Source organism: Marmota marmota, unplaced genomic scaffold (genome assembly GCF_001458135.2).
Source record: "Marmota marmota marmota unplaced genomic scaffold, marMar, whole genome shotgun sequence".
NCBI classification, from domain to species: domain Eukaryota; kingdom Metazoa; phylum Chordata; class Mammalia; order Rodentia; family Sciuridae; genus Marmota; species Marmota marmota.
In genome coordinates this window covers 6,476,379-6,491,205 of record NW_025999905.1, presented here as the reverse complement: position 1 = coordinate 6,491,205, position 14,827 = coordinate 6,476,379, and the positions used below count along the sequence as shown (strand labels likewise).

Genomic DNA, 14,827 nt, shown 5'->3' with positions numbered 1-14,827 from the left:
AAAAAAAAAAAAAAAAAAAAAAAAAAAAAATCCAAGAATGCACAATAGGACAGTGCAAATATGCTGTCATCTTAACATTTTGTATAGGTTAAACCACAGCTTATTATTATTATTGTTAAATTTTTCAAGTTTTATTTCATGAAAAACAGAAGTGAATATATATGCAGTGCCTCCATTCCCTACCACAAAACGTTTGCCTTTGAAGTGGCCGCTTAGCTAGTTTGGATCTTAGTTGAGCATTTAGCAAAAGTTAAAATATAATGCCAAACTTCGTCAGTTGGATTTTTTATTAGATAAGGTAGAAATGAAAGCAGCAGGCAATTTAATTAGCAGTAATTTTTCTGGGCAAGTCATTACTTTGATGAACTTCAGAGCAATGTTTATGGCTCCTAATTAACCATGTTAGTCATTTGATTGAATAATCACTTTGGAAATGTTTCTACAATTTGATTAGAGTCTGACCCACTCTGATAGTCATAAATTAACTGATATCACTTTAGGATAACATGACTTTAGTTACTTTATGGGAATAAGCCTCTTAGCCATATTTTTTCAGGCTTCTCTGGACCATAAAAAGGATACCGATTTAAGGATAGACTGGATTTAAACAACGCTAGCCAAGTGTCTCAATTTTAAGAGCTAGATGTTAATTTCATTTACCCTAGGGTGTAATAGCCAGTAGGAGGAATTGGTAAAAACACAATTATATTCTCATACATGTATTTCCTAAATTGTTATTCATTGCTTTTTTTTTTTTTTAGAATTTAGATCATAAAATAGGCCTTTGGAAATATAATTATATTGGCTTGAGCCTTATTATATGATTATCAGTTTATTATGAATTTAAATGAGTATATTTTCAATATCATAGATGAATTGTTAGAATGTTTGAAGACTCTTACAGAGTAAATACAGTGGAGAACAAATCAGCTAATTCAACAGATACATGAGTGTTACAGTGAAATTCAGCATCTTATCTTTGATGTCATAATCCTTTCCCAGGATTATGTTAGTTTGTATTATATTAGAACACTTTTATAAGGTGTGCGTCAGCTTTGAATAGCAGATTTCTCAATAATGTTGCATTTTCTCTCTTCCTTCTTTTCTCCCCCTGTGGGAACTCAAGACTGTATTTAGTCACACTTACTGTAATAGAATTTAGCCTATGTATTTTCCTCTAGCCACCTCCAGAGTCAACCAGCTGTTTTTACAGCCGTGTTCCAGGTGTGCAGCAGTCAGTAAAAGTATTTTGTGGCAGGGTGTCAACATTGGTACAACAAAATGCTTGCCTCGGAGCAGCTGTGGAGCTGATGGCTGTCATTAACACTGTCCCTTCCAGCCCAGCTGCTGCCAGCGACCTTATGCCTGGTAATAAATCAGAATAACACGAAAAATTAATTTGAAGTGTCATTGTTTTTAAAAAGTTGGGATAAAATGTATTGCTCCACTATTTAGCAACACAAAAGATCAACTATATTACTACCCTGTTATACATGCTGATGTCTGGACACAGGGTTAACTCTGCCTTGTGTAGAGTGAGAATTATATGCTCTATAACACTTTATAAAAAGAAAGCATATTATAATGAAATATTTGATAATGAATTTTATAGTATTTTCAACTTGAAAGATATTAATTCCTTCATACATTTAAATGTTGTTAGTATTATGGATTGCCATTATGATGTTTTTTATTTAAACCATGTTAGATAAAATTTTTTTCCATGAGCAAAATCCCTCATTGTGGTTGACATTCATCAGTAGACACCCCCCTCATCATCCATCAGTAGACAAAGTTTTTTAAATATGTCGAATTTAAAAAATGGAACATTCCAGATCCCCCTGGGGTCAGAAAATAGTGCTATCTATTGTAACCAACTTGGTGTATAGCTGGATGGTTATGAAGAGATAAGGGCCTTTGGGTTCCAATTCCTTTAAATGTTTATCATTACTTTTTCAGGGGTCATCTATTTATCACAAGTGATGGCAAAGAAGACTTTTTGTGTCAAGTAGTGCATTTTTATATGCATTTTTAAGCTTATTTTTGTACATGTTGTTAAGAAAACTTTAGTAATGCATACAGACATACAGAAGATAGAAATTATCTGAACACATGTTTATACTTTCCTGCAGAACTTGTAGTTGCTATACACTGGGTTGGGCATAGGTTTGTTGGAACTAAAACATGTAAAAATTTGGTGAATTCCTCTTTAAGAAGAAGAAAGTAAAATGGCAAATCCAAAATGAAGTACAGGACCTCAAAAGGGACTCTTACAAAAGTGGAAGGTCCTGAGGTTCACTGCTTCACCATTGATCTACCTCTCTTTATGTGAGTGAACATCTATATTCAGAATCAAGGAACTTGGGGGAAGCTGTAATTGATTTCAGGAATCACCAGACCCAACTCTTTGCTTTATAGAAATATAGACACAAACTAGTCACAGTGGTACACACCTGTAATCCCAGAAGCTCAGGAGGCTGAGGCAGGAGAATCATGAGTTCAAAGCCAGCCTCAGCAACTGAGAGAAACCCTGTCTCTAAATAAAATAGAAAATGGGCTGGTGATGTGACTCAGCAGTTAAGCACCCCTGGGTTCAATCCCTTGTAAGAGGGAGGGAAGAGGGAGGAAGGAGGGAGGGAAGGAAGACAAAAGGAAGGAAGGAAGGAAACATAGACAAAATGGTTTGTAAAAATTTATGCAGCTTAATTAATAGTAAGAGAATGACTTGAATTTTAATCCATTGTCTCTAATGTATACTTATTTCCTTTCTCCCATTTCTAAACTATTAGACAATTTAAATTTGGAGCCATCATTATGACCCAGGTGTACCCATTATTCAAGTTTATTTTCTCAGGAATTAAATGCCATAGTCATGTAGGCAAAGCTTCACACTTAGGATAATACGTATTTGCTATGAAGTTGCGCTATCTCTGTTTTTAGATTCTTAGTAGCTTTTAGTTTGACCTATATTCTTAAGATGAAAAAGCCAGTCAATAGCAATAGCAATCACCTTAAAAGTTTTAAGAAATTTAACTGTTTTATGTTTTCATACTTATTTCTACCTTGTGTTCATGAAATAAACTATGGGCAAACCATTTGTTGATTTCTGCTTTGCATATAGGCAGCCAGGAGATACATAAATTTATTATATAAGTATCCCCAAAACATAACTCAGGATACTATTTGAAGAACATTATTACCTTCATTTGGAGATGCTGTTAAAACTGAACTTGATCAAGGTTGATTTTGGTAAACTTCAAATTTATGAGCCTGTTCCAGAGAATCAGTGTTCACCATGATATACTCATTCTTCCGTTTTGTTTGTGGGCCCCACTGGAAATGTTGACCACGGGTTGACAGGTTCTTCTCATGGGAAATTGTGCCAGTTTCTGTAACTTTCTGTTTGTCTGCACCCTGTCCACTGACAGCAGTGTCCTTTCAGCTTCACACCCAGCTTTGACCAATGCTGCTTCCTCTTTCAGAAGTGCCTAGCTGCCACTCCATTTATATGAGGCAAGAAGGCTTCCTGGCTCATCCCAGCAGAACAGAAGGTAAGTCCTTACATACTTGAAATTCTGTGTTAATATTGTTAAAAATAATTGGACATTCCAAATATGGGATCATTTAATGAACCATTGATATGCTTATAGAAAACTCGTTCATGCTCCCTAAACCATTATTTTAAAACTTTATATTTTTAAAGTAAAAGAAAGATTTTTCGGGTCATGATACCTTGTGTTTGGTTGTTAACGTGAGTCATGTACATAGAAACAGCTGAAAAGTGCATTTCTGTGTTCATTTTTTGCAACAACCACATTCTTTTGAGTTAGAACTTCTGCTTTATAGATCAGCTCACCTTACTGCACTTGCAGTCTACTGAAATGATCTTTGAGTAATATTCAGGTTTGCATTTACAGACTTAAGTCACGGGTCTGTTTCTTGATAAAACATGTAGTTTTAACGATCCTGGATTTTACATAGTTAGACAAGTAATTGTTAAGAATGGGATTTCACATAAGAGGCCTAGAGGAGTTTTTATTGCAGCTGTATTTTGTGGTAACCACGGTGGGAAAGTTTTGCTCTAACAGACTTTGACATCTGCAAAGTAGTAGATAAAAGTGATTCCATCTGGCTATCATCCCCACTAAAGGATTTCTGGAAATACGTGAATAGTTCTTGACCTAAACACTGTTTCTTCAGTAAAACCTAGATGCATCCTTTTACATGAGATCTATTATTGGTTATTTTACTTGGATGATATTAATGGAGGTTTAAAGGATAGAATAAAATGGTAAATCCAAAATATTTGAGACCCAGTTTTGCACAAATGCAATGTCATTATCATTGCTGATATTACTAGTATGTAACAACCAAAGAGATTAATACACTTGAGAAAAAAAACTATAAACTATGTGAAATTTCTTTTCTTCTTTTTAAATTTTTATTTATTTATTTATTTATTTATTTATTTATGTGTGTATGTGTGTACTGGGATTGAACCCAGGGACACTTTATTACAGAGCTGCATCACCTAGTTCTTTTTACTTTTAATCTTGAGACATGGATCTTGCTAAATTGCTGAGACTGGCCTGGAACTTGCAATCCTCCTATCTCAGTCTCCTCAGTCTTTGGGATTACAGGCCTGAGCCACCATGTACCACCATGCCCAGCTGAAATTTGTTCCTGGTAATTAAAGACAACAACAATTGGATTAAGAACCACAGTCAAGAATATTTGGAAGAGAAAAAATGATTATGGAAAGCTGGAATTTATTTTGCAATTTCTCTGTAGACTAAGTTATGTTACAGAAAAAAAAAAAAAAAGAAAGAAAGAAAGTCCCCCCAACTATCTTGGCTATTAAAGATGAGATTACCTACCTAGATACTTGTTCACAAGAAAGTAGGATTGTGAAATAAATATGTTCCAGAACAACAGAGTAATAATGCAAAGTAAATGCCAGTAATTCACTTTGATTTCACTCTCTTCTTATTGAATAAGGAAACTAAAGGAAACTAAAAATGACTTGATACATTATAAATCCTAGGTTTGCCAATATTTGGGTGACAATTAACTTACATGTGACCACGAGCTAGGCGTCATTCTAAACTTGTATACCTTAAATCATATAATCCTCACAACAACTCTATAAGGTGGTAGATAGATGGTATTACTGTATTTCCGTTATATAGAGTGGAATCTGAGTCAAAGAATCTAAATAAATTTGTCCAGGGTCACAGAGCCGAAAAGTCATAGAATCATTTTCTACCACAATTTTTTGTGCTAATGATTATATTTTAAAATGCTAACCAGCTCAATTTGTATCATGAATAAATGTCTCCCATTTCCCCCCACAGGGTGTATGTTTGAAAAGGGTCCCAGGCAGTTTTATGATGACACCTGTGTTGTGCCAGAGAAATTTGATGGTAGGTTTTTCACTGTGCTTCAAATTTTGATTTTTTTGCGAGAGGGATTGAAGAGATCACCCATCCCTCTTCTGAAAATAGTTAACATCACTACTTAAAGATTTCTATGCACTTCATTTATCATGTACTCAATTCTAATTAAACATAACTTACTACAAATTCTCTCTTTCTTCTACTCATTAAGAACCATTTTTTTTCTTTTTTCTATGAGGGAGTCCATTTTTGGAGATATAGCCAACGAGCATCATGCTTGCCGAGTTTGTATAGAGTAAGAAGGTTCTTTCCATTGCCCTACTGAGCACATTTAGCTTGTTATTTGAGATTTATTGAAAGCTGATCCTGTAATTAACAAAGCAGGGCAGAAAGCATGCTACTGTGGATGCACTGAGAACTTAATGCAAACCCTCCTCTCTTTTATTGTTTATGAAAAGATGCATTATGGAAGACAGAAACAACATAACTGCCCATTTAGTTAGTGATTGTTAGCTCCCCCTCCCCATTTTTTTTCCAAGGAAGATGCACATTACTAATGTAGCATTGCTTTGTAATTGCTTAAAAGGGAGTTAGGAAAGCATCTTTTTAAAAATCACTCACTGCTGCAATGGAAAGGTCTCAGATATTATAAGAAAGTGTCAAGTTAGATAGAATCTTCTTTTCTTGACAAGGTGGCAAAAGTCGGCATTTATGAGGAAGCTTGGGTAAATAGTGAACAGTTAATTCATTTAGTGGTTCTTCAGAGTGGTCTCCATATTTCCTGCTTTGATTGTTAAACAGGAAACGAGCAGGGGCCCTCTGATTAGCTGATTGCACAAACTTTGGGGATCATGGCTATAATGACTTGGGAGCTCTCAGAGTTTTTAATTGTCATTATTTAAACAGCAAAGTACATGCTCAGATTGCTTTTCAATCTCTAATTAGTTACTTGAAGTCTATGTTCCCGAGCTTTTGCTATTCATTCTTTTATACCATTCAGAAGGGACGGTGAGTCTTGGGAAAATACACTTCCTTTGCCTCCTTTTAATTGTTAGATTTATTCCAAAGTCACTTTGGGGGTCACTTTTTTGGCTTCATTCTGTAATAGATACTTTAAGCCTCCTTTCATATGTGAGAACTGGCTATTTAACACCATTAGAAGAACATCACAATTCTTAACATATAGCCTTTTCTTTCAGGTGAAGCTTAAAGCTTTTACTTGTAGGAATGACCTTTGTCAGTTTCTTTTGTTTGTGGTGAGCTTCATATTTTAAGTCATATTAAAATTAGTAAGAACACATGAGGAGGAAAACTATTTTAAAGCTATGGACAAGATTATGTTATAGTTTTATAGGCCCAAATTACACTGATGTTTAGGGAATTGGCTGTTTTGATTATTGATTCCCTTTGACTTTTAAATATTCTTCAATTTTATGCTAAGAAAACATTGTTGAAAGATAGTATTTGCCATGTAATGGAGAACAAGAAGAAAGAAAAACAAGGGATTATTTTTTCATTGTTCATGGTCAGTGCATTCAGTCACATTTATAGGCAGAAGTGCTATAGAAACAATAAAAATGTCAGTGTTTCACTCTATGTACATAATTGTTTAGTTACCCTGATGAAAAATTTTTATAAGTCTCAGAAGAAAAAACTAAGATAAATAAAACTGTCTTTGAAGCCAATATAAAGATACACTCCTGTAATATATAGTTTAGAACAAAACAACATAATGATTTTTTAGCAATTAGGGACTGAATAACTTTGTAATTTGGTGTGCAATTCTTTTAAGAGTTATATTTCTCTCCACAGACCCCCCCCCCAAAAAAAATAGAAAGCTTATGATGGTCTGTTTTAAAATTCACGCTAGTGTCAATAGATCCACTTGAGTGTATCCTGTCTGAATTGTTTCTTTAGTGGAGAAGAAAACTTCATTCATTAACAATGATATACTCATTTGACTGTACACACTCAGTCCCCAATGTGATCAATTCCACATATTTTGAGACAATTGACTGGAGATATCAGTAAATAATCAATGGTTGTGACACTAGGTATTTTGCTTTGTTAAGCCAAGATAAATGACCAGATTTATAGCAGAAGCATTACAATGCTAAATAACCTTTATTGTTATTTACTAGATTTTTATACTATATATGAATGCCAAATGAATCTAAAATAAACAAATCTTCTTGCTTAAAAGTAGCTTTTTTTCCACAGAAATATCTGATGTGCATATTTTTAAATTGGCAAATTCATATGAATGAAATACAAATAAGAGTTAAAGAAATATGAGAGAGAATTTTTATTTGTTGCCAGGTAAGAAAGTGATAATTTCTCTATGAAGGTATATGAAGGTGTGGAAGAAAGATGGTATGATGATAATATAGTATGCTATGAATTACCCAGGAGATTTTTCTAATTTATATAAAGTGCACATTACTTAACTCAGAGTTTATGATTATATTACATTTGCTTTGAAATATGTGCATTAAAATTTTCAATAGTTTATCATGCATAGGTCAATAAGGTATTTGCAAATTATAGTTTGCACAATTTAATTTGTACAAATAAAATGCCCTAAGCTTAAAATTGATTACTCCCTCTTCATCGTTGCTTAGAGAAGTGAGTAATATCATTAACAAAGAAGCAAATAAGTATGATTAGGTACTATGGTAATTATTATTGTTGTTGTTACTATATTTGCTTGTAGTGCTGGGGAACAAACCCAGGGCTGCATACAAGTTTGCTAGGCAAACTTTCTATGGCTGAAATACATCCCAGTCCCTTATATCATGGTTTTTAGAGAAATCAATGAAAAAAAAAAGTTATACAAAACTTTTGTAAGCAAATGACATCCATGGATTTTTTTCTGCACCTTTTTACAATATTTTTGACGTGAATATATTACATATAGTTCTCTGTAAGTTTGTACAGATTGCAGATTTAGTCGACCATTTAACTATTTTAAATCTTTATTTAAGGGTAACATTATATTTCACAAAGTTGCTGTGTTTAGCCATTTTCTTCATTGGTTTAATAAAAAGTTTACATAAATAGCATAATATTGATGCTAATGATGAACCTTTAAAATTTTTAATTTAGGGGATATCAAACAAGAGCCAGGAATGTATCGGGAAGGACCCACGTACCAACGGCGAGGATCACTTCAGCTCTGGCAGTTTTTGGTAGCTCTTCTGGACGACCCTTCAAATTCTCATTTCATTGCCTGGACTGGTAGAGGCATGGAATTTAAGCTGATTGAGCCTGAAGAGGTTGGTTTAGTAAATTTTATTTAGGAGAATAAGATGTGCTATGATGTAAAGGAGCTGATATATTTGATTAATATGCTAAACATATAGTTTTAAAACTCTGGCTACCTTTTGAATTAGACAGTGGGACAAAAAAGAATAATGTCAACATTTAAAACTACTAATTTATTCTATAATCTTTCCATTGTAATACTGTCCTACAGAATGTTGAAGAAAATCAAACAGAACACCATTAGCATGGCTCTTTATTCAGGAAGGCCAAACTGGAGAAGTCTCTAAAAGAGCATTTAATTTGGGGAAGGAGGTAGGAGGTTTCATGGTCCTTAGGAAAGAAGGGAGATGTCTGCTGAGGCGCAACTAATTTTGTAGATAGAGGAATTGTTCTTTTGAATTAGCAGTCATTATTTGGACAATCTGGATTTTATCAAGAGGTTTGGAGAGGAGCATTTAAGGACCAAAGTCATGCGTAAGGCGGAGGTGAAGAACAGCTAGGGGGCGGGGAGAGACATCCAATGCCACAGTATACAGTGGAAAATTCACAGACTTAAGAGTGTTTTACAAGACACAGGCTTGGTAGAGACATTGTTTCCTTTTGAATGTTAGTGATATCTGTTTCAAGTCATCTGGACTGTATAGACCCCATTGGAAAGTAGGGATAAACTTTAAAATATTGCTATAGTATACAAGGGATTATTAAAATGAGACATTCTGGATAGAGATAATATACATATATGGAACACACTTTCAACCAAGTATTCAACTGTCTCTCAATCCTGCCTCCTTACCTTGCAATGCACACACAAATCAAGTATTTTCATAAAGAATCACAAATGAAGTAATTCCATGAACAGCTCCTAAAATTAAAATTTTCTTTCCCCCAGGACTTAGTTTAGGTATAAGTCTACTGTAGTTACTATAGCATAATCCATCGATAACACTTTGGACCTCTGGGGAAAGGTGACTGACTATTCAATGAAATTTTTGTTTTATTAAAATGCTTTCTCTATTATTTTAAAAATTGACTTTAGTTAATATCAGCCAAGAAAACCATGGGAGATTTTTGGCTGACATGCCTGTGACTGATTATATTGGCTACTGAATCTAAACACCTCAGCAAAGCTGAAAAATTTAGTAAGAGTTGAAAAGTTTTGGAACCCAAAGTGATTTGTTTCGTAGACACTGGATATCCACAACCTGGCTACTGGGCCCATATATCTTAAATGTTCTGGGTTTGTTAACTGATATATTGAACATAATCAAATAATATGCCCTCTTTTGATGTTCAGAAGACAAAATTACATAACTTATTAGAGATGATTTATTGCAAGAGTATATTTTAAAAACTATGAAATAAGAGGAGCTCGTTAGTACGATTGTATCCTCTGATTTACATCAACACACCAGTTGTACTAGAGGTTCGATTTTTGCAGTATCTCCCTTGCCTCACACCAAACACACACACACACACACACACACACACACAGAGAGAGAGAGAGAGAGAGAGAGAGAGAGAGGGTGCAGTAGCAGAAACTGAAAATGCCCTTTATTTAGAGTGGGATAAGTGTTTGGGTGTTTAAATTTTGTAGTCTGTCTAAAGCTCAATTTGGCTGTCAAAGAAAATTAGTTTTTCTGTAGATGTACTTAAATTATGTAAGTGAAAGAACCACAAAAATGTGAAGCAGTAACAAATTGAGACTAGAAATGCTTAACAAAGTAATTTGAAAGCCCTTTAACATGATGGGAGAGTGTGTTCTTCTCTTCATGGAAGATGCTAATAATCACTGTAAGACTTGATTCATGCAGCAACTGAGCATATACAACAGGGATTTGTAGTAGTTAAACAGTTATTTCCCTCCACCTGTGATTAAAATAAACTGAGCAGAAATAGGACTTTTTATTTTTGTCATGTATTTGTTAAGATAAGGGACATTGCTGAATTATGTCAGTAATTCTTGATCCACTCAGAAGCAAAACATTCTGCAAGTGATTAAGTTCTTTATATAACAACTATTGACCTTTCTGATGTTTGAGTTTGAATAAGTGGTAGATATGACCAGATGACCATTAAATTCCATCAAATTCTGAGGTTCTGTGATTTTTTTTTTAACACAGAGAAGGAATATAGTTACATCTGTTATGTACTATAAACCGACATTTCAACAACTTTTCTGTAGCAGACTCATAAAGTTAAAAAAGGACTGGGTAATTCAGAGCCAGTAGACCATTTACAAATGGTAACTAACTCAACGGGAATTGTGCAATAAGTACTGAATATTTCCTAAGGCTTTTGTTCAAAATGAAGTGAATCTCATTTCTGATTGCTGCATTGCTTACTGTTGGAATTGCTTCCATCAGGCAATGACTGTGATGCCTTGTTAAAATTTCTTCTTTGTAACAGGTTTCTGAAATTTCTTTAGCCTGTGTGGCCCATAGTTCCCCTCTGCCCTTACATGGCAGCTCTGTGTACATGTCTGCACAACTCAGGAAAGGTGTCTCCAAAACTATTGACTTGTGGCTTCTGTTTTCTTTACATTTCATCTAGATCTGTGCTGATTATCTGCACAGATAACTTCAGCAAATTCATAATCTTTAATATCTCTTTTTGAGATATTTGAGATATTATTTTCAAGTTAATCAGTAATCCTAGAGAAATGTTCCAGGAAAAAGTATTGCAATAATTAGTAAGGCATCTATGAGACTCAATGTCAAAGTCTTTTTATAATAGTCAAGACTGTTGAGCACCAGGATGTCTGATAGCTGGGACCCCATTGTGATTTCCATGTATATATACAGGCAGGTCTTTTAAAAAAAGTTAACTAATACTTGTTCTATTACATTATCCTGTTTAATTTGTGGAAAAATAAGGAGGAATGCCGTTGTGCCACAGTTTGCTCTCCCCACTAACACCCTAAGTTTCTATTTGAATGAGTGTTATAAGGAAGTCTTGAAAGTGTTGCCTCCACTCTCCCACTCCATGTTGACAATTGTGCCTTAGCTTCAGGTGGTGCTGGATACCATGCATGGCACTGGAGGGTCACAGGTAGAGACTGAGTGGACTTCCTTAGCTTATGGGTGGTCTACCTGGCCTGGGAATTTTTTGTGTTTTCTGTTAATTTTAAGCTTCTTTCTTGTCTGAATCTCATAGGCTTATTTTTTTTTTTTTTTTGCCTCATTCTCCTAAGCTTTGTGAAGAAAATGTCACTAAAACAAGTCTAAGAATGCCTTGTAGTTTTCTTAAATATGGACTAGTACCCACAGTGATGAGAATTACTAGGTCTCATAAGAATCAAACTCTGTAAAGATGGAATACTCTTTTGTGGTATTACGAAAATCATATTTATCTCCCCAGAGATCTCCAGAATGTCCTCTTAAACTTTGTTGTGGATATTTTATTTTCCAGGTGAATCCTGGTGAGGTTTTAGAAAAGAATCATTTATAAATGAATAATTATTCCTCAATTGTTCTTTAATTTAAAGGGATAAGCATTTATTTTCACATCTCCTCAAAGTTTGCATGCTGTTCAGCTGCCATGTCTATTAAAGATTCACTGATGTCTATTGTGAAGTTTTTAAAAAATATTTTATTTAGAAAATACTTTCATTTCTTAACACCACTTTTCCCCACACCATTTCAGTATTGCTCAGAACCTTAACATTAAAATAAAGTTTATTTCTGGAAAACTAAGATATATCTGCCACTATTATTGGCAGCTTGGGTATGTAATCTTGTCCCTGTGATATCATGTCTCTCTACCCTGAAAAAGTATACTGATTCATGTGGCTAAAGTACATCTTCATTGAGAGCATACAAACAGCAGAGAGAAAAATAGCAAGGATGGGTATTTAAAAAAAAAAAAAAAAGGAAAAATAAACCCTGGAAAAGATTGTTGCTAATGAAGTGGAGACAGACAGAATGATCTCTTAGAAAAGCTATTTTAGTATATATGACGTAGCAACAACTTGGAATTTCATGGAAATGAAGGAACACACTAACCCTGTTAGATAATGCTCTCTTGGGATTGCCTAGGTTTGCATGGCAGCTGCAGTTTTTGCTCAGACTAATAAAAGTGGAAATGAATGAGAACACTTTAGCTGGGGAAGGGAAAGCAGGCTACACAGTATTCTGTATAAGGCCTCCGCTCGCCCAGCCTAGTAGTAAGGTTAGGGAGGTGTGTACATTGAGAAAGGAGGTGTGTTTTTAAAGCTCTTTGAAGAATTCTGCCAAAGTCACATGTTCAAAAACTCTCAGAAATTTTAGTAAACAATAAAGCGAACATTCTGCTTTAAAGATATTTGTTTGTGGACTCATGCATGATGACCTTTTCCACTTCCTTCTTATTTTTAGCATCCAACTATGTATGAATGCTTTATTCTCCTGTTTGGTTTTGGATGCAATTTTATTATGATGCTGCTTCAGGCAATAAAAATTATTTGTAGTTCAGTTTATTAATTTGTATATTTCTCCTTCTGCTATATACATTGCCCACTTGTTTATTCTTTTACATAGAGTTAAGCAGGATATCTTTTTTCCTTTGGTTTATCATAATTTCAATAAAACACCTTTACAAAGAAATCCTTAAAGCAGCTTTTAATCTATAGTTTGGTTTGAAAAACTAAGAAAGAAAACAAAAATAGTGTATCTCAGAATGGAAAACTTGCCTCATTTTGGTGAATTGCAGTCTGTTCGTTCTGTTGTAAACACATTCCCTTATTTCCATTTAATTTTGTATCCAAAACAATAGTGACAAAGAATTCTATTGTGATGTTTCAGAATGATCACTGCATGCCTGGTTTAAAAAGCAAACCAGGGCACAGGAAATTCAGATCACGATAGCTTTTGCTACTTGTATCTTTGATTTGAACAAGTTTGGGTGGGTTTAGAAGTAGTTAATTACCTAATTTTTGTGAACCTTTGCTAATCCTTAACACTATAATGTAATTTTGTTCTGGTGGCAGGTGGCCCGGCGTTGGGGCATTCAGAAAAACAGGCCAGCTATGAACTATGATAAACTTAGCCGCTCACTTCGCTATTATTATGAGAAGGGAATCATGCAAAAGGTGAGCAGCTAATACAGCATTAAAATTCATTGAAATGTTGCACATTAATCTGCATGTCATACTTTAAAAGCCACATATCATTGCATTGCTGAACCAAGGTTTTCACTCATTCTAACAAATGCTTAGCTCTTGGTTTTGGTATTCTAAGCCTTTCTGTTTATAAATTCATGGACATTACAGACAAATGTGTAATAATATTATATATAAAGTAGTAGGCTTTCTGGAAGTGTCCACTTTCCTACACAGAGTAAAAAGATAAGTTATATCGGTATTGATGCTGCATCTGTAACTCTCCAGAAGAAGTTGTTATTCTGCAGCTTTCTCCACAAATTTGTGTTTTTGAAATGTTTGTTTATAAATTCCAATGCAAATAAAGATTCTTAGGCTAATGAATTCTTTCTTTTGTTCTCTTTTTTTTTTAAATGTTCTGATTCTTAAACATTCAGATATTTCTTATACTCATTAGGAAAAATACTTTTTCTTCTGGCTGATATCTTGCCTGGCTTTGTCACCTAATAACTTATTATGCTAAACTACTTATTCTCGGTCTTATTTGGTTGGTAGAACAAAGTTTAATATATGTCGTTTTATCCCAAATGAGCTTCCTTTAATATTTGAAACTAACTTAAAAAATGCAGTAGAGATAAGTGAATCATACAATAAAATATAAAATCTTTGAAGGAAGCAATGAATAAAGATTAAACATTCAGATATTTGTTATGATGTCCTTCTGCCTTGTATTTGTATTCAAATCTAATTGCCTTGTTGATGATTGATTCATTGTGGACATTTCAGTTTTACAATTTATTCTTTGTTTATTTGGGAGACAAACATAGTTACATGTTATAGATTGTGGCATATTTTTATGGCATCATAGTTGTGCCAAGAAAAACTGGCAGTCGCTGCATAAAACTTAATAGAGGGCAGTAGGACTATTGAGTTTTCTGGAACACAGGGAATTGGTGCTCTGGAATTTGCCAGCTCAGAAGTTAGAACTTTTAAAATCCTTATAAGATAAAGTTGAATTGGATTTTCAATTGCTCCCTATTTCCTGAATCTTACCTTCAAAATATGTGACTGTTTGCTGTCTCCACACCCCCCC

General features: G+C 34.2%; 1 protein-coding gene across 6 annotated transcripts in view; it reads left to right on the top strand.

Moving 5' to 3' along the window:
* The window catches only part of Etv1 (ETS variant transcription factor 1), an 89,811-nt gene that overhangs the window by 67,114 nt on the left and 7,870 nt on the right, over positions 1–14,827 (top strand). For all 6 annotated transcript variants that reach the window (XM_015498113.2, XM_015498112.2, XM_048799629.1 and 3 more), the window contains 4 exons: positions 3,483–3,551; positions 5,355–5,423; positions 8,502–8,671; positions 13,624–13,725. In XM_015498113.2, the coding sequence (XP_015353599.1) occupies positions 3,483–3,551; positions 5,355–5,423; positions 8,502–8,671; positions 13,624–13,725 (410 nt within the window). The remainder of the gene's footprint in view (positions 1–3,482; positions 3,552–5,354; positions 5,424–8,501; positions 8,672–13,623; positions 13,726–14,827) is intronic.